This window comes from Salvelinus fontinalis, chromosome 4 (genome assembly GCF_029448725.1).
Source record: "Salvelinus fontinalis isolate EN_2023a chromosome 4, ASM2944872v1, whole genome shotgun sequence".
In the NCBI taxonomy this organism is placed as follows: domain Eukaryota; kingdom Metazoa; phylum Chordata; class Actinopteri; order Salmoniformes; family Salmonidae; genus Salvelinus; species Salvelinus fontinalis.
Window position 1 is genome coordinate 38,543,851 of NC_074668.1, and position 20,879 is coordinate 38,564,729.

Here is a 20,879-nt window from a genome sequence, read left to right on the forward strand (position 1 = left end):
TCTTTTAGTTGGCCTGCTCATCTCCAGATCTGGATCAGACTAACGTAGACCACCACCACCAACCCCCCCCCCCCCCCCCCTCCCGTGTATATTTGTAAATACCCTGTAAATTGTTCTCCGTGTCTGGCAGAAAAGGTACACCTGTGTATGTTGGTAATGCCACGCCCTCAAGCTCTCCCAACTAAAGAGTTCTATGAACTTTTACCCTCTTATTTTGTCTTGTTTGTTGAATATTGGAATCTAAGACTGGGCAACTCTTTACATTAACTTGCCTTCATACCATGAAGTTACTCTCTAACTACTCTGGTAACCAGAATGTAATTGTTTAGCTCAAAATGGTCTTTGCAAATAAGGAATATAAGCAATGATTGATGTGTAAAGGAAATTGGGCAAATTGTCTTGGTAGTTACAATGGTAGTTGCATTTGAATTACCACGTGTTACATTTTCTGTTGTATCTGCAATGTATTGTGAAGCGTGACACTATGACTGAGTGGTCTAATGTCATTTAGCAGACACTCTTATCCAGAGCGACTTACAGGAGCAATTAGTGTAAAGTGCCTCTGTCGATGTGCCCTAGTAAGCTTGTGGAATCAAACTAGCGCCCTTTCAGTTTCTGGCCCGACACTCTTAACCACTTGATTACCTGCTGCTGTAATTGTAAGCTAGCGAGAGCGTTTACTCCTGATACACAGGAGAGGTTGTAGGAGCACCTACATCCTGATAGTCAACACAACTGCCAGTCTGGGGACAAATGGACTATACAGTGTATATGTTGTGTTAATGCTCTTCTACCCTTGATTTACACATTTAAAAGCAAATACTTGACTTTGACAGCTATTGGAAATGATCCATACCCACTGTTAACTAAACTAGAGAAGTGTCTGAAGAGTTTATTTGAGTGAAACCGCATGAAAATGCAGGGTTTGTGAACTCTTAAAGAATTGCACAAGAAAGTGTTACATTTTATTTTGAGATGTGGTTCTCGAAGAACTTAAGATGGCCGCTATTTGACGGTGAAACGCCTAGTACCTATCCTGCTTACGTATGTTAACACAATTATGTGATCGAGAAGGTTCTTGGAAGGTTTACCACATAAACATGTAGTATGTGTACTGTGTATGTTTCATATTTCAGTGTGCGTGTATCAGAGTGTGTGCGTTTGGTGTTGCCTTAGCCTCGAGGAAAACCTCTTTCAGCGTCAAGTTAGGGCAGGGTTCCGAAACTTGGTCCTTGGGCCACCGCTGGGTGCTTGTTTTGGGTTTTTGCCCTAGCGCTACACAGCTGATTCAAATAACCAACTCATCAAGCTTTGATTATTTGGACCGAGTTTGGGGAAACCCTGAGTTAGAGGATTCACTTTATAAACCCCTCCAAGCAAATTGCATTACTTCACTGATTAGTCAGTGGCTGACCGTTCACCCTTTCTGAATGGAATAGAATGGGCTTCATAGTGCATCTTCCTCTCCCAATCACTGATCTGTAGGTGAGTGTATAAGCGAAACCAAGATGTCCACCCTTCTGCTTTGACCAATCCTCTTTAGATCTGTGATTAATTCAACGGTGGGTAGAGAGGACTATGAGACCAGGGATTCTCCTTTCCATCCTTTATTTTTCTACTTGGTTTAAGGATTGTTATGCAAATTAATGTACAGCCAGATCTGTAAAAAGGTGCTTTGTTACCTCTACTCTCTGTGGAATGTCTCCTCTGCCTGTTCCCCACTGACTACTGGAAGCGATTTACATTGTGTTCAAATTCCCCTGCCTTGTTCCTTTTGGCTCCCTTCATGTTGATAGATGGGTGAAAGGAATTCATCATATTATTGCTTATACTGTTACCTTTTTTTGTGGTTATTTTGGATCAGTGACCATGGAGGCAAGGAGATTAGGAAGTTGGGGGAGGGATTTGGGACACATACTTAGATTCATTTAAACTCCTGTGTAATTGCCCTTTCACTCACATGCCTAATACCAATTACTAACTCCTACCCCTAAACCCTTGTTGGTACAAGCAGTATAGTGGAAACCAGAACCATATTGCTAATGGCATACCTTTCAGATCAACAAGTGGGCTTAGAGTTTGGTGTGGAGTTGGGTAACATGAACTATAATAAACAAAAATATAAACACAACATGAGCTGAAATAAAATCTCAGAAATGTTCCATACACTCAAAAAGCGTATACAATTTGGTGTACAATTTTGTTTACATCCCTGTTAGTGAGTATTTCTCCTTTGCCAAGATATGCCACACCTGTCAGGTTGATGCATTATCAAGAATATTATGCTGGGGACAAAAGGCCTCTAAAATGTGCAGTTTTGTCACACACCACAATTCCACAGATGACTCAAGTTTTGAGGGAGTGTGCAATGGGTATGCTGACTGCAGGAATCTCCATCAGAGTTGTTGCCAGAGAATGTAATGTTCATTTCTCTACCATAAGTCGCCTCTATCATTTGAGAGAATTGGGTAGTACGTCCAACCGGCTTCACAACCGCAGACCATGTGTAACCACGCCAGCCCAAGACCTCCACATCCGGGTTATTCAACTGCAGGATCATCTGAGACCAGCCACCCGGATAGCTGATGAAACTGAGCAGTATTGCTGTCTGTAATAAAGCCCTTTTGTGGGTGGGCCTGGGAGGGCATAGTCATAGTCATTTATTTCAATTGATTGATTTCCTTATATGAACTGTAACTCAGTAAAATTGTTGAAATTGTTTCATATTGCGTTTATCATTTTGTTCAGTATATATTGCCTTGTCCATTACTGATAAAGAATGGTACTAGGATAGAACTAGAGCATATTCTTTTGGTTTCTTGAGCTAGGTTTCAATTTTCCCCCCTTTCCACACACACTGCTTGTCACGGTTTTAAAAGCATAGGATTGGTGTATGAATTGTCTGGAGGTAGTTTGCACCCAAATCCATGGGAGACCTCAACCCTCACACATATGATAGATGTTGAAGCTTTATGTATGTAAACCTCCTAGATGGTCTGTGGCTGTGCCAGATATCCGTAGACCGTAGTAGCAAATGGTTGTTGCCAGAAATAAAGATACAGTACTCAAGTGTAAAGGGTTTTTATGAATTTAATGCTGTAAATTGTGAACTTTATCTCCCAAGCAGTCATTTGACAGTAGAATGATGTATTGTTTCAATGTAAGTTAAATACTGTACATGTCTGACAGCAATGATGTATGATGTTGAAAGTGTCTTCTGACCTCCATTACGGAGCTTAGTGGACTGGAGGGTTAAAATGAGAGGAAGAATGTCTGACTCAAGGATAACCCCCAAAGGAGGAGGCTGGGGTTGTCCATAACGACTGATACGCTGTCAGATATGTTTTCATCCCCCAAATGGCTATTGGTAGGGGAGGGTATGCTCTTCTTAGATCTGTGGTTTGGGGTAACCTCTACTTCAGCGATGTCAAACCCTCCCGGACAACTACTGGTTTTGCAAGTTTTTGTTCTTACATACATCTGATTCTACTCATTGGCTGATAATCAGAACCTTGACTACCTAAATCAGGTATGCTGGAGCTGGGCTGGATCAAAAGCCTGCATGCCCAGTAGCTCTTCAGGAGGGATGGCCATCCCTGATATACTTCAATCAGTCACAAATGCACTCATGCATGGTCATAGCATAGCCATAATGTTCAGAGTTAGCGCAGTGCTAGCTAATAGTAGCAACACATATGAGTTGTGCCGAATGAAATAAGCTAGTAAACTATGAAGATAAAAGCCAGTTTGAAGAGGACAGGGGTTCTATTATGACAAAAGGTGCAGACAATCATTCAGAAAGGACAAACTCCACACAGCCTCACTGTCTTGTAATGTCTATAATGTCATATGAATAATATCAATACATGATACAGTGCAACACCTGTGGATACATTTGCAAAGAGTACATTTGAGAGAAATAAGATTTTTGTGCATATAGAACATTTCTGGGATCTTTTATTTCAGCTCATGAAACATGGGACCAACACTTTAAATGTTTTAATATTTTTGTAGAGACATCATAGGTACAGTCCCAATTTGCTCCCTATCCCGTCCCCTAGGTCCTAACCTTTTCATGCTTGCAGATCTGTCCGGGTTGGCAGATGTAGTGTAGTGGAGGATCTTCCACCATATTGTTTCCACGTACAGATCTGCAAACATTAAAATGGTAAGGTTCAAGGGAGACAGGTAGGAAGTTAATTGGGACCGGATGATGGTATAAAACAATGCATTTCTGACTAGAGGCAGCAGAGAGCGCCATTACCTGTATTACTAGAGCAACGTGGGGGTTTTGCATTTCTAAATGAGACCAGCATAGAGAGGTATTGAGGCTTAGTTACACTATTCACTATATAGTGCATAACAGGGGTGGTCAAAAGTAGTGTACTATATAGGCAATAGGGTGCCATTTGGGACATATATAGGGAATAGGGTGCCATTTGGGACATATATAGGGAATAGGGTGCCATTTGGGACATAACCTACGTGTCAAGTGTGTGACACTTCAGAAGATCTATTTTAATGCTTAGGCCAGTGGTTCCCAAACTTTTTATAGTCCCGTACCCCTTCAAACATTCAACCTCCAGCTGCGTACCCCCTCTAGCACCAGGGTCAGCGCACTCTCAAATGTGTTTTTTTTGCCATCATTGTAAGCCTGCCACACACACACTATACAATACATATATTAAACATAAGAATGAGTGTGAGTTTTTATCACAACCGGACTCGTGGGAAGTGACAATGAGCTCTTATACTCGTGGGAAGTGACAAAGAGCTCTTATAGGACTAGGGCACAAATAATAATATAATAATAATCAATAATGTTGCTCTTTGTTTAACCATCTTACATATAAAACCTTATTTGTTCATTGAACATTGTGAATAACTCACAACAGGTTAATGAGAACGCTTGAAAGGATGCACATAACTCTGCAATGTTGGGTTGTATTGGAGAGAGTCTCAGTCTTAAATAATTTTCCACACACAGTTTGTGCATGTATTTAGTTTTCATGCTAGTGAGGGCCGAGAATCCACTCTCACATAGGTACATGGTTGCAAAGGGCATCAGTGTCTTAACAGCAGCGATTTACCAAGGCAGGATACTCTGAGCTCAGCCCAATCCAGAAATCTGGCAGTGACTTCTGATTAAATTAAATTTTCACAGAACCGCTTGTTACAATTTCAATGAGGCTCTCTTCTTCAGATATTGATAAGTGGACTGGAGGCAATGCATGAAAGGGATAACAAATCCAGTTGTTTGTGTCTTCTGTTTCAGGAAAGTACCTGCGTAATTGCGCACCCAACTCACTCAGGTGCTTCGCTATATCACATTTGTCATTGTCCGTAAGCTTGAGTTCATTTGCACACAAAAAATCATACAATGATGGAAAGACCTGTGTGTTGTCCTTGTTAATGCAGACAGAGAAGAGCTCCAACTTCTTAATCATAGCCTCAATTTGTCCCACACATTGAATATAGTTGCGGAGAGTCCCTGTAATCCTAGATTCAGATCATTCAGGCGAGAAAAAACATCACCCAGATAGGCCAGTCGTGTGAGAAACTCATCATCATGCAAGTGGTCAGACAAGTGAAAATGATGGTCAGTAAAGAAACATTAAGCTCGTCTCTCAATTCAAAAAATGTGTCAATACTTTGCCCCTTGATAACCAGCGCACTTCTGTATGTTGTAAAAGCGTTACATAGTCGCTGCCCATATCATTGCATAGTGCAGAAAATACAAGAGAGTTCAGGGGCCTTGCTTTAACAAAGTTAACCATTTTCACTGTAGTGTCCAAAACGTCTTTCAAGCTGTCTTCCTTGGCAGCAAGAGCCTCTCGGTGGATGCTGCAGTGTACCCAAGTGGCATCGGGAGCAACTGCTAGCACACGCATTACCACTCCACTATGTCTCCCTGTCATAGCTTTTGCGCCATCAGTACAGATTCCAACATGAGCAGCAGTTACGTTTGGCTACATACGGACCGTTAGTGGAATTCCCGCAAGAGAGTAACGGTTAATGTGATTGGATGTTAATTATTTGACTAGGCTACCTGTATTTGACAATGTGTTGTTATTTCGCTGAACACTAGATGGTTTAATACATTTTTTGGCAGTGAAACGAGGCTACTCAGGCGAGAGAAAAAACTTGCCCAAATGTATAGCCTCATTGAAAAATATAAATGGACTGTTTGAAAATGTGAAAAGAAAAAAAAAAGTTTCAAAACCATTTATTTGTATTTTTATTATTATAATTAGAAAAAATGTGAATCACATTTGTATTTGAAGTAACCTTGACGGCATTGTGCCCGTACCCCAGTTTGGGAATACCTGGCTTAAGCTACTCAACTGACCTAAGAGCAGTGGAATGTTCCTACCACCCAACAGATAAATAATCATAAATAATGTTTCTAACCACACAGGTTTGTAGAATTGACCACATTACACCATATGGCAATCACTGGATGAGTGTTACTCACCATTGATGGCACACCATGGATTTTGATAGGTGGACCTTGGCATGACAATGATTGACAAGGAGTTGGCATGATAGCATAAACTGATTGGCACTTAGCCTACAGTAAAGTGCAGATATTGCTTAGCCTATCACATTTCCACTTTCCATCCTGTCTGACTATAGCCTCGTACGAACCATCCTGATCTCGCGAGCTTACATTCTGCTCACGAGATCAGAACCAGAACCAGATAGGACCTGAATAGATTTGTGTAGTGAAATAAAGTCAATAAAAAGTAAAGAGATGGTCAATAAAATAGTTTATTATACATTTTATCATATTGTTTTTTATTGTTGGAACATGGGACTTAACATGAAAAAGATCTTGCAGTTTCCTTTCAATCACCCAGTCTGCGTTTGTTGATTGAATACATGCTTAGAGGAGATACATCTAGCACTGATCTCTACTTCATAGAATCAAATCTGCAATGACAATATTGTCTTGACTGACTGGTATGCTGTACAGTATATCTAAACCCTGAAGTGAGGTGAGTCAGTCAGGGAGCAATCTTTGGCAGGAAGCAATTGCAGCTCCCCAAGTAGCGTGTGTGTGTGTGTGTGTGTGTGTGTGTGTGTGTGCGTGTGTGTGTGCGTGCGTGTGCGTGTGCGTGTGTGTGTGTGTGTGTGTGTGCGTGCAGCTAGAGAGAAAGCAGGAATAGAGACAGTGCCAAAAAGGATAGGATAAGGATTCACTGGATAGTTGTAGACAATTATGTTATAAATACAAAAATGGAAAACTATGATGGCAAGCTGAATATTGGTCTCTTAATAAATTTCATTTCATCCCGAAATTGACATCACTTGCTGGCTCCAAGTTATATTTGCGTCCATGTTGGTAACTTCTGGTAAGCGTGTCAATGGAAACTCTCCCCCTGCCTGGATCATTAAAAGCAGGACACGCTGTAAAATGTACCGTTCTCCTAGCAGCAGGATATTATGATGGCAGGAGGATCGCAGATTTTTTGTCTAAATTAAGAGTAACCCCTGCAAAAACATGCTAAATTTTGGGATAATCAATATTTTTTGCACTCTAGTGCAGTGAAACGGTTTTTCCCAGCATTGCAACAACCTCTGAAAAAAATAAAGGGATAATTTGACGTATTTTATTTTTTATATTGTATTATTGATACTAGCATTTATTTTGAAGGTTTAAACTGGTATGTTGAAAGCTATTGTGTAGGCTATTATTAAAACCAGTTGACCTGACAGCCAGCCTTTTTGCACTGTTTCGCTGTGGCTTTAGTCATCAATTTAGCAAGAGGGCAACATTTTATTCAGTGTTGTAGAGTCCGCTCTCGGGACCACATGTTGAGTGTCTAGGTCTTGTATAGGTGTGTCTGATACATTTGTACTCGGTCTTGACTCGGTTTCGGACAGTTAGGACTCCTAATTTCTTCCTGAGACCAGCAGAGAAAAAACAAATAATTATCAGCTTCCATTCAGTCAGCGCACAAAACCGCTTCACGGGGCCAAATTTATGCAATCCTTTCTTGAAACATTAATATTTTAACAGCCTTATCTCTTGAAATAGAGCACCCAATGTAATATACTGGGTTAGTAGAGACCCTATTGAGAGACCCTATAGAGACCCCACCTCACTTTAGCTGAGATAGGTAGACATGTTCTCTCTACAAGCCAATATGTATCCCATGTACAGTCCATTACAGTGTATTGCATTGGGGGTCATGGAGGGAACGGAGTGAAAAGTCAGCAACAGGCAGATATTTTCCACCCCACTTTAGTTTAGACATGTAGAAAAGTTATATATACTACCCAATATTCTCAACATACCAGTGACAACATTGTATTTTTTCGTTATTGGTATAGTATTTTTTTTTTAAGAATATTTTTTATTTGTTTTCATAAATTACTCATTGCATTTTCTTGTTGTCACAATAGAGATGGCCATTGATTAAAATGCAATATCTTTTGAATGCAATGTTTTAAAATGCGAGCTTTTATTTAGAAGGTTTCCTCATTGCCATACCAACGTGACGTTATCGTTTGTGCTGCTGGTAGAATAATAGTCGCTGTAGGCCTATTCAACTACTGCTATCCAAGAAAGGGCGGCGGCAACCTAACAGACAAAACAAGCGTCACCAACGTCGCATTGGCACATTAATAACGGTAAGGTGCTACATTTTAGGCTATTTCTTTTAGAACATGTGTAGTTTTAAAATATAATGAAATAGGGAAGGTTTGGCTTTCGAACTGTGCTTGTCTGATTTGATAGAACGTAGCAGGTGCCGACGTTTCCGAAATAGATGACCGGACTTTTTTTTAGCCTTTATAGCCTATTAAGGGTAGAAAACACTGACGTTTTAAATATTCTTCGCAATGATAAAACTCGGTACCGCGCTGAATTTCGGGGTGAGCTTTAATACGTTCCTTTGCAGAGAAAAACATCACCAAATTGTAGGGCGCACGCGCCTTACATAAATGTAGCCAAACAACGTCGTAAATTCGTTATTTGTAGAATCTGTGGATCGCATACACAAATGCTATGTAAAGATTAGAATAATGTGTGTAGTATGTTAGAATAGGTTATGTGACCAGGTGGCGTGACTGTCACATTGTAGCGCCATTTTGAAACGATTCAAGCGATTAGTGCCTTCAGAAAGTACTCATACCCCTTGACTTTGGCTGTTACAGCCTGCATTCAAAATGGACTCAATTTACTTTTTTCTCACCCATCTACACACAATATACCATAATTACAAAGTGAAAACGTGTTTTTAGAAATGGCTGTAAATTTATTGAAAATTAAATACAGAATATCTTATTTTCATAAGTATTCTCACCCTTTTGCTATGACACTCCAAATTTAGTTCAGTTGCATCCAATTTCCTTTGATCATCCTTGAGATGTCACTACAATTTGATTAGAATCCACCTGTGGCCAATTCAATTGTTTGGACATGATTTAGAAAGAAACACTCCTGTCTATATCGGGTCCCAAAGTTGACAGTGCATGTCAGAGCAGAAACTATACCATTAAGTCCAAGGAACTGTCCGTAGATCTCCAAGATATAATTGTGATGAGGCATATTTTTCCAAATGTTGTTACATTACAGCCCTATTCTAAAAGATATTAAATTGTCCCCCTCCCCATCAATCTACGCACAATATCCCATAATGACAAAGCAAAAACATTTTTTTTTTCTCAAATGTATCAAAAATTTTAAAAAGTATTCAGACCCTTTACTCAGTACTTTGTTGAAGCACCTTTGGCAGCGATTACAGCCCTGAGTCTTCTTGGGAATAACGCTACAAGCTTGGCACACCTATATTTGGGGAGTTTCTCCCATTCTTCTCTGCAGATCCTCTCAAACTCTGTCAGGTTGGATGGGGAGCGTCGCTGCACAACTATTTTCAGGTCTCTTCAGAGATGTTTGATCGGGTTCAAGTCTGGGCTCTGGCTGGGCCACTCAAGGACATTCAGAGACTTGTCCCGAAGCCACTTCTGCATTGTCTTGGCTATATGCTTAGGGTCATTGTCCTGTTGGAAGGTGAACCTTCACCCCAGTCTGAGGTCCTGAGCTCTCTGGAGCAGGTTTTCATCAAGGATCTCTCGGTACTTTGCTCCGTTCATCTTTCCCTTGATCCTGACTAGTCTCACAGGCCCTGCCGCTGAAAAACAACTCCACAGCATGATGCTGCCACCCCCATGCCAGGTTTCCTCCAGACGTGACGCTTGGCATTCAGGCCAAAGATTTCAATCTTGGTTTCATCAGACCAGAGAATCTTGTTTCTCGTTATAAGGATGTAACAAAATGTGGAAAAGTCAAGGGGTCTGAATACTTTCCGAATGCACTGTATATCTGGGGAAGGGTATTACACAATTTCTAGAGTGTTGAACGTTTCAAAGAGCACAGTGGTCTCCATTGGGAAATGGAAAAATATGGAACTACCCAGACTCTGCCTAGAGCCAGTGGTGACCCGTCATTGAGACCCACCTGTTTGCATGTTATTTTGGCATTAATTCGTGTCACATATCAGTTTGCAAACAATAAAAAAACAAAAACAATACTTGAGTTAATAAAGCCGTATACAGACATAGTCTCTTTCTTGAGTGAGGTAGCTCCAAAATGCAGGTGTTTCAGCCTTGCTCAGTGCTTTCTGTGGTGTCAGGGCAGCCAGCAAAGATTCAAGGTCATTGGCCACAGATAAAAAGACGTCAAATCACATCTACCATAGCTTTGATTGGATTGATCATGTCAACATCATACTTTCACAATCTTAGCTAGCAAGCTAGACAAGTAGTCTGATTCACGTCGACACTCTACTGGCAAATCCTTTTCAATCCTTGTGATATAAAGAGAAATTATAGATAAAATGTATCGTAGCGCATCCGCCATTGGACATAAACATTACACAACAAGTCGGTAATTGCGAATTCAACAATGAGTGATTTGGAAGGATTCAATGGCTAACTGCAATCGTCACAAAGCAATCACTATTTTGCTTCCCCTGCCTGCTATTCGGTGGAGAGGGTGTGTGGTCTGGGTTTAAGGATTTAAAACATCTGTCTGAAAGTGTCACTTTTCCAAGCTTAAAAGGATAAGCATTCACACTCAATACCATGGGGCAGACAAGGTTGAATACATTGGCCATGCTGTCAATCCAGCATGACTTCTGCCACGTTCAAAACAACTTGAAACTCGGAACTGGGAAATCTCAGTCCTCGTTCAAGACATCTGAGATCTCAATACGTTTTGAACGGTCTTCCAACTCGGATTTCCAAGTTGCGAACTCGGGCCTCTTTCTAAAACTCAGACCTGAAGATCTGTGATGTCATGATTCGACCTTGTTTTTTTCCGAGTTCTCAGTTGTCTTGAAAGAACCATAAATCCAGAGAATGCCAGACTTTGATGACAAAGTTTTCCCACAAGAAGGACCACCACGTTCATGTGAGCACAGCACAACAATGGTGAGTCCAAAAATATGTATTGTATTCTTAAGCAATAAGGCCCGAGGAGGTGTGGTATATGGCCAATATACCACGGCTAAGTGCTGTTCTTCTGCTTGACGCAACGCGGAGTGCCTGGACACAGCCATTAGCTGTGGTATTTTGGCCACATATCACAACCCCCCGAGGTGCCTTATTGGGTAAGATGGCACCAACAGATAGGGCAGCTGTGCTTCTCTCTCCAAAGCAGAATTAGCCCAGAATTGTTTTTGTGTTGTTACATACAACCGGAAATAACTTTTTGGATATCAGAGCGGTGGTAACTCACCAGCATTACGACCAGGAATACGACTTTCCCGAATTGGATCCTTTGTTCGTACCCCCCGCGGCAATTGAACTGATTCCAGAGGCTGATCCAAAACACCGCCGGCGGAGAAGAGGTATTCGGAGTGTACTCCTAGTCCGATTTAGGAGGCACCGCTTATGAGTAAATTACTCACTAATATTTATTCTCTGGATAATAAAGTAGACGAGCTAAGGGCTAGGATCTCCTTCCAGTGAGACGTCAGGGTTTGTAACATATTCTGTTTCACGGAAGCATGGCTCTTGGGATATACTGTATGAGTCCGTACAGCCAGTTGGTTTCTCAGTTCATCGCGCAGACAGGAATAAAGATCTCTCCAGGAAGGAGAAGGGTGGGGGTGTATGTTAAATGATTAACTACTCATGGTGTGATTGTGATAACATACAGAAACTCAAGTCATTTTGTTCACCCGACCTAGAATACCTCACAATCAAATGCCGACCGTATTACCTCCCAAGGGAATTCTCTTCGGTTACAGTCACAGCCGTGTATATTCCCCCTCAAGCCAATACCACGACGGCCCTCGAACTATACTGGACTCTATGCAAACTGGAAACCACATATCCTGAGACCGCATTTATTGTAGCCGGGGATTTTAACAAAGCTAATCTGAGGAAAACGCAATTGAAGTTCTACAAACACAGTGACTGTAGCAGTCGCTCTGAGAACATTGGACCACTGCTACTTGACTAGAAATGCCAACAAGGCCCTCCCCCGCCCTCCCTTTGGCAAATCTGATCACGACTCCATTTTGCTGCTCCCTTCCTATAGGCAGAAACTCAAAGAGGAAGTACCCATGCTACGGACTATTCAACGCTGGTCTGACCAATTAAAATCCATGCTTCAAGATTGTTTTGATCTCGCGTACTGGGAAATGTTCTGGGTAGCCTCTGAGAAAAATATTGAGAAATACACCGATACGGTGACTGAGTTTATCAGGAAATGTATACGAGATGTCGTACCCACTGTGACAATTCAAACCCACCCAAACCAGAAACCGTGGATAGATGGCAGCATTCATTCAAAACTGAAAGTGTTAACCACCACATTTAACCATGGCAAAGTGACTGGGAATATGGCCGAATACAAACAGTGTAGTTATTCCCTCTGTAAGGCAATCAAACAGGCAAAACATCAGTAAAGAGACAAAGTGGAGTCTCAATTCAACAGCTCAGACACGAGATGTATGTGGCAGGGTCTACAGACAATCAATGACTACAAATGGAAAACCAGCCACGCCGCGGACACCGACGTCTTGCTTCTGGACAAGCTAAACACCTTTTTCGCCCGCTTTGAGGATAACGCAGTACCACCGACGGGGCCAGCTACCAAGGACTGTGGGCTCTCATTCTCCGTGGCCGACGTGAGTAAGACATTTTAAGCATGTTAACCCTCGCAAGGCTGCCGGGCCAGACAGCATCCATAGCCGTGTCCTCAGAGCATGTGCAGACCAGCTGGGTGGAGTGTTTTTACAGACATATTCAATCTCTCCCTATCCCAGTCTGCTGTCCCCACATGCTTCAAGATGTCCACCATTGTTCCTGTACCCAAGAAAGCTTAGGTAACTGAACTAAATGACTATCGCCTTGTAGCACTCACTTCTGTCATCATGAAGTGCTTTGAGAGACTAGTTAAGGATCATACCACCTCTACCTTACCTGACACCCTAGACCCACTTCAATTTGCTCGCCACCCCAATAGATCCACCGACGATGCAATCGCTATCGCACTGCACTCTGCCCTATCCCATCTGGACAAGAGAATGCTATGTAAGAATGCTGTCCATTGACTATAGCTTAGTATTTAACACCATAGTACCCTGCTAGCTCATCATTATGCTCGGTGCCCTGGGTCTGAACCCTGCCCTGTGCAACTGGACTTCCTGACGGGCCGCCCCCAGGTGGTGAAGGTAGGAAACAACACCTCCACTTCGCTGATCCTCAACACAGGGGCCCCACAAGGCTGCGTGCTTAGCCCCCTCCTGTACTCCCTGTTCACCCATGACTGCGTGGCCACGCACGCCTCCAACTCAATCATCAAGTTTGCAGACGACACAACAGTAGTAGGCCTGATTACCAACAATGATGAGACAGCCTACAGGGAGGAGGTGAGGGCCCTGGGAGTGTGGTGCCAACCTCTCACTCAACATCAACAAAACAAAGGAGCTGATCGTGGACTTCAGGAAACAGCAGAGGGAGCACCCCCCTATCCACATCGATTGGACTGCAGTGGAGAAGGTGGAAAGCTTCAAGTTCCTCGGCGTACACATCACTGACAAACTGAAATGATTCACCCACACAGACCGTGTGGCGAAGAAGGTGCAACCTCAGGAGGCTGAAGAAAGCCACGACCTGTTCACCCTGCTATCATCCAGAAGGCGAGGTCTGTACAGATGCATCAAAGCTGGGACCGAGAGACTGAAAAACAGACTGTTAAATAGTCATCACTAGCACCTTAGAGGCTGCTGCCCTATATGCATAGACTTGAAATCACTGGACACTTTAATAATGGAACAGTAGTCACTTTAATAATGTTTACATATTTTGCATTACTCATCTCGTGTATATACTGTATTCTATTCTACTGTATTTTAGTCTATGCCGCTCCGACATTGCTCATCCAAATATTTACTTTAGATTTGTGTGTATTGTTGTGAAATTGTTAGATATTTCTTGTTAGATATTGCTGCACTGTTGAAGCTAGTAACACAAGCATTTCGCTACACACAAAATAACATCTGCTAAACATGTGTATGTGACCAATAACATTTGATTTTGATTTGCTATTATAAACTGGTTACCAACGAAATTAGAGCAGTAAAAATACATGTTTTGTCATAATCGTGGTATACGGTCTGATATACCACGGCTGTCAGCCAATCAGCATTCAGGTCTTGAACCACCCAGTTTATAATGCTGCATAAATTATGTAATATGCCAGGAAGATATGTATACTGGAGCTAAGAAAGTAATACTAAGTGTATGTTGTGTAGTAAGTTGTGTTTTAGGGAAATATCATCATTGAATATTGTAAAAGCTTTCATTGTGTGCTTATATGCCCCCGTTATTTATGCTACAGTTCTGATTTGGTGTACAAGGAGAATACTGTAAGAACGGCCCATGTTCTGATTTCTGTCGCTGTACATTTCAAGAGTGCTGAACAAATAGTTATATCGACTACTCGCTCTAGACATTCATCGAAATTACGATTTGCCTCTTATCCGCTCATCGTTCCCTTAGGCCATAGTTTGCACATATCAATTGTTAAATTGCACATGACAGTGCACCTTTTAGTTTGCAAAAAGGCACGTGAAAGACTGAGAGCATAAGGCAAAAGATTATGTAGTCTGCTAAGACAAAAATTTAACTCTTTGGCTTAAATGCAAAGCTCTGTCTGGAGAAACCCAGACACAGCTCATCACCTGTCTAACATTCCTCCCGTGAAGCATGGTGGTGGCAGAATCATGCTATGAGGATGCTTTTCAGCATCAGGGACTGGGAGACTAGTAAGGATAGAGGGAACAATGAATGGAGCCAAATACAGGCAAATCCTTAATGATAACCTGCTTCAGAGTGCAAATGACCTTAGACTGGGGCGAAGATTTACATTCCAACAGGACAATGACCCCAAGCATACAGCCAAAGCATCGCTGGAATGGCTTCAGAACAAGAATTTGAAAGTCCTTGATTGGCCCAGCCAATGCCCAGACTTGAATCCCATTGAAAATCAGTGGAACTACACAAAGATTGCTGTTTACCTACGCTCCCCATGAAACTTAACATAGCTTGAGAAAATATATTTTTGTATTTTATTTTCAATAAATTTTACAAAGCTGTCTAAAAGCATGTTTTTACTTTGTCATTATGGGGTATTGTGTATAGATGGGTGAGAATCTATTTATTCAATTTTCAGGCTGTAACAACAAAATGTGCAATACGTCAAGGGTAATGAATACTTTCTGAAAGCACTGTATGTTATTTTTGTTCTCGGTTAGACAGCCAGCATTGGCTATCGGGCACTCTGGGTTACTTATGATGAATGCTCAAAAGAATTTCTCAAGACATTAATATTAACGCTACTTTGTCAATTCTAGCATACACACCGAAATGGGCAAATTAAGGCTGTATGAGGCAGACCGTCTAGATCAGTTTCATAACATCAACATTGATGTGCGCACATGGTACAGAATGAATAGAGAAATAAATCCCTATATTGACCACTGGCTTAAGACTGTATTTTGGGCAAGGCTCCCATTGTTTTATGTATTCATGCAGTACCAGCCTAGACACTAGATAGTCCATTGTTACATACAGTAGGCCTACACAGAGCCATATATTTAAATAAATACTGTATATGGCTCTCGGTCTACATGATTATTATGTAATGTAGACGGATCTGAATATTGAGATGCAGGCCTAACTCAAGTTCGGCAGTGGGTGGGGCAGTAGGGAGGGGCTTTGGCTTCTATAGCGTTTTTGGTTCTATAACATTTTGGGTGGAAATGGAATTAACTAACGTGTCTTGTGACACAGGTCCCCACCATTCTTCAGTCAGCGCTACTCTTATCATTAACCGAGGAGCTAAAGTGACTAATTCTAAATTATTTACACCCAGAGGATTCACTGGGCACTCTGGGGATTTTCCACCCTGTTGGCTTGGTGTTTACTGTATCTGGTAGTTTGGTTAATCACCTCAGAGACCGAATGAGGGAACCCATTCTCAAATTCTCTAGCTTACTTTTAAAAATGATTTTCTAGTTGTATGTACAGTCCTATTGTCTATGTAGGTTTATGATTTGTCTTAACATTTTGAGTTGGGCCAGTTCCTCTAACTACTAACTACAGATGGAACTGGTGGGACTTGGACTGGTGGAATAAACAGACTCTTATTTTTTATTCTCTAAATTACAGTTATGTAGAGTATACAGTATTGACCTATATGGTTATCTGAAAAATGTTATACTGTAAGAATGTCTTTTAAAAGGGAACCGGTGAGTGTTATCCACAGAAATTAGCTAATGGAAATTCAAACTTTCTTCTTCTCCCCCTTATTGCTCTCTCTCTCTCTCCTTCTCTCTGTCTCTGCAGTGCAGTAATGATGAAGCTCAGCTCTCCTCTGGCCGTGCTGTGCCTTTCTCTCCTGCTGCTCAATGCCCACCTCTCCCTGGCCAAGAGAGGGGGAGGAGGCTTTGGGGGTAAATCCAGCATAGGCTTTGGGAAGAAACCTTCCTCCACCTCCAACCGTGGAGGCACCAACACTCAACGCAGACCCAACCAAGGGACCAATAACCAGCCAGGGAACTACCCTCGCCAGCCCCAGAGCCCGCAGAACCCCCAAGCAGGGTACCCGCAGCAACCTGGAGGTTATCCACAGCAACCAGGGGGGTACCCTCAACAGCCAGGCAGGGCAGGATACCCTAACCAAGGGGGGTACCCTAACCAAGGGGGGTACCCTAACCAAGGTGGCTACCCTGCTGGAGGATATCCAGCTGGAGGGTACCCAGGGGGCTACCCGGCAGGAGGCTATCCAAACAGATACCCAGCTGGTGGAGGCTATGGTGGAGGCTATGGTGGCGGTTATGGAGGGGGCTACATGAACCAAAACCCCAACAACCGGATCCTTAGCCCTGGCTACGGGGGCAGTTATGGCTATGGGGGGTATGGTGGTGCAGGTGGCTCCCCGTTCTCCCGCTCGGTGCAGGGGATGGGGATGGGACCCTCTCAGCAGTCTAGGGGGTTTGGGCGTAATGCAGCGATGGCGGCCGGGGCTGGGGTTGTGGCTGGGATGGCTCTGGGTTATGGACTGGGCCGGTTTCCCCGGCCTCACTTCGGCTTTCACAACCCCCAGGAGGAGTACTATTATAACCACTACATGTACAGGAAGTACGGCACCAAATCCACTGATGACAATGACTACAGCAGGGACTACCGCTTCAGCCCGCCTCCACAGTCCTATGATAACTACATGAAGAACTGTATGAAGAGGACTGACCTGCTGAGAGGTGGGGAGAAGGGTGGATCGGAAAAAGGAGCCAGGGAGAACTCACCGCCACAGGGAGCTGCGGACAGCACCAGCACTCAGGTAATCGAGCCCAGTGGAGGAGGCACTGCAGTCGGGGAGAAGAGTGAAGAGCCAGCCCCTGTTCCTGGAGGTTCCACCAATACTACCGACCCCGGTTCCACCCAAGCACCAGGCAGTGGCCCCAGTAACAGCTCCGCCACAGAGGGCAGTCCCAGTGAGAGTAACGGTACATCAGCGACTGAGAAGCCTGTGACCCCTGTACCCTTGAACCCTAACCCTCAAACCCCCCCTCCTGCAACCACGCCCCTCCCCCCAGCCATAGCTGAGCCTGAGGATGATGATGAGGAAAATATAGTGAGCATCTCTGAGATTGGCTACCCAGCGCTGATAGAGCAGATGAAGGCTCGGAGGTGTGTGGAGCTTTACATGGTGTACGCCGAACACTACCTGGAGAAAAAGGAGGAGGACAAGAAGAACACGCCCCGGGGAAGACCCAGAGGAGGAGTGGAGAGACTGGGAGGAGGAGGATACCAGGCACTGCTAACTGTACTCACCTCTACTGCACTACTGCTGCTGAACAGCAACATGCTACTACTGCACTGAGGCAGAGAGAGAGCAAGAAACAGAGAGAGAGAGAAATAGAGGGAAGAAGGAGAAAGGACACACTGTTTGCTGTCACACTATGTGAGTCGGAGTCAAGAATGGGGCTGATGGAGGGATGTAAGGATGGAGGGATGCAAGGACAGTCTGTCTTCTTCTCTCATCCTCCTTTGATTCTCGCCTCAGGACTCTATAATAAGTGGACTTTTTTCATTGATAAATTCTATCGATTTTTGTTCTGGTTTTGTATTGTTGTTTCTCATGCACTGTTACTTGCATTATATGAATCTGTAATAATGCGCCTGTGTGTTACTAAAATGCTGGCACTTTTTAAAATCCAACCCTGCTGTCCCCAAAGCATTGCATTTGCTCCTGCTGTAGCCAAGTACTACAGCCTCATGCATGCAGCATGACTATTATATACAGCATATTTCATAAATAAGATAAATATTGATTAAGGTTAAGCAGGGACTGGCCCGATCACGCCCTGTTCCCAGCACCAACAGGGATTCCACGAGAACTTAGATGCTGTATTATATTGCAGACAGACTGAAGGGAAATGGCCATTTACTCCATTACATCACATGAACTGGAAATACTAGATGTGTGTGTGTGTGTGTGTGTGTGTGTGTGTGTGTGTGTGTGTGTGCGCGCGCAATGTAAGCAGATAGGACTGTCGTGTAGATATTGATTGAGATAAGATGACTCTTGTGACGATGATAACACCACATAACATCCATATTAACATCAGCTGGGGAAGGGGAATTGTTGAATATGACAGTCAAGTATGCATGACAACGAATGTGAGCTTTATATTATTGACTATGGCTTGTATTTATTTTAGCTTAATACAATACACATACCTGTACAATTTTAACTGGTGTTTGCTTGTAAGACTACTAATAACACCATTCTAACGTAACCTCTTTCGTACATGGGGGCTGTGATTCTGCATAAGCATGTATACATTTTACTACGGTGGCAAAAGAGAATCCATTTGACAAACATTGCTAGCTTGACTTCACCTTATTTATGGAAGGGCTAACAGTTTGGTCATATGCTCTGATGAGGTCCGAAGACTGAAATGTTAACCTTCTGTAATGGGGGGGAAACAGTGGTACGTAAGCAGTGGGAGCTGCTTCTTTAGAATCTAGAGTTTAGATTCTTTAGAAACTAACTCATTTGCCAGAAACTCTTCTTAGATGTGTGCTTGCATCCCTTGTCTTTCACCCAGCTGATATCCTATGTAAGGGATGGCTGTCAGGTTATCTGAATCAATCATCCTGTATCGGGGCTTGATGTCATCTTTATCTGTTATGTGTCTTTAACGTTGTGGTTAATATGTTTGATACTATTCCGTGGATTGATTTAGTTTGCTTTGTATTGTTATTATATGTCAAGTAAGCTGCATGTGCTCAAAGACACTTGCGTAAACCTGATTTCTTTCTTTGCTCCGACTCCAAGGCCCTTCTCTTTTGTACATTCCTTTCTTCCCTCCTTCCCCTTTCTGGTGTCTTGCTTTCCTCTCTGTGGTGGGGAAGTGACTGTAGATTGTACTCTAAGGGCTCTTGTTGTCTAGGCCCAGGCTTTGAACCAGGCCACTGTAGCGGCAGCCCTACAAGTCAAGGAATACGGATTCAGACAAACACTGTCCACTTTAAAGTAATGGTCTTAGTCAACTTGGTACCTGGTAATATTAAGGTAAATGATAAGCATATGACAATGATATAAGTTGAACTATAATGTTAGATGTGGGTTCTAACCAGATATATAGAGAGAAGTATCTAGATTGAAGTCTAAATACTGTATGCGTTGGGGTGTAAACAGATTTTTTTTAATGGAGTTAGAATACTTTTGGAATATATTGGATAGACGATGGGGGGGAAAAACTCCTTGTTTACCATCATGTCATAAACAATTTCTACATTGTCTTGAGCCTTGAATGTATGGGTGTGCATACTCTGTTAATGTAAATACTTCCTCTGTGATAAAAGATACATGTGTTTTGTGTCCATTCCTCTTCTATAATCTGTCAGTTTTCATTCTGGCCTTCACTCTATTTAACGCTCGACAGGACAGCCCTAATTCAAGGCTTTCTTCAGCACTCATGTCTTAAGTGTTTTTTTTGTACCTTTTTCCCTACTGGTCTGTGCTCTGGGGCGTGTTCAGCAGGACACAATATTTTTTGGAATGTTCAAATAGTAATATGTAATGTAGAGCAAACATGCCTCTGACATGTAGACCAAGGAATCATTTTGGCTCTATTCATGGAATTTCTATCTGCAACATTCAACAATGTGTGGCTACTGAATGTGGCCCTGGTTTATGTTTCAGTGAGGTTTGGCTTAAGTATCATGTTGTGACTGTTCTGTGGACACAACATTGTTGTGCATCAGAGTGCTGGCATACAGTACCAGTCAAACGTTTGGACACACCTACTCATTCCAGGGTTTTTCTTTATTATTACTACTTTCTA

General features: G+C 42.6%; 1 protein-coding gene across 2 annotated transcripts; it reads left to right on the plus strand.

The window, feature by feature from the left end:
• Nucleotides 1-8,500: 8,500 nt before the first annotated feature.
• On the plus strand, nucleotides 8,501-20,431 carry LOC129853732 (keratin, type I cytoskeletal 9-like). 2 transcript variants are annotated; one of them, XM_055920080.1, is made up of 2 exons: nucleotides 8,501-8,637; nucleotides 16,875-20,431. In XM_055920080.1, exon 2 carries the CDS (start codon nucleotides 16,877-16,879, stop codon nucleotides 18,404-18,406), a length of 1,530 nt encoding a protein of 509 aa, XP_055776055.1. In that variant the 5' UTR covers nucleotides 8,501-8,637; nucleotides 16,875-16,876; the 3' UTR covers nucleotides 18,407-20,431. The 2 variants fall into 2 exon arrangements, with proteins under 2 accessions (XP_055776055.1, XP_055776054.1); XM_055920079.1 differs by having other exon boundaries at nucleotides 8,502-8,637; nucleotides 16,870-20,431.
• The last annotated feature ends 448 nt before the right edge of the window (nucleotides 20,432-20,879 follow it).

What these genes read in the sequence shown, in the direction of transcription:
- LOC129853732 (XM_055920080.1), top strand. Translation starts at nt 16,877, where the DNA reads ATGATGAAGCTCAGCTCTCCTCTGGCCGTGCTGTGCCTTTCTCTCCTG.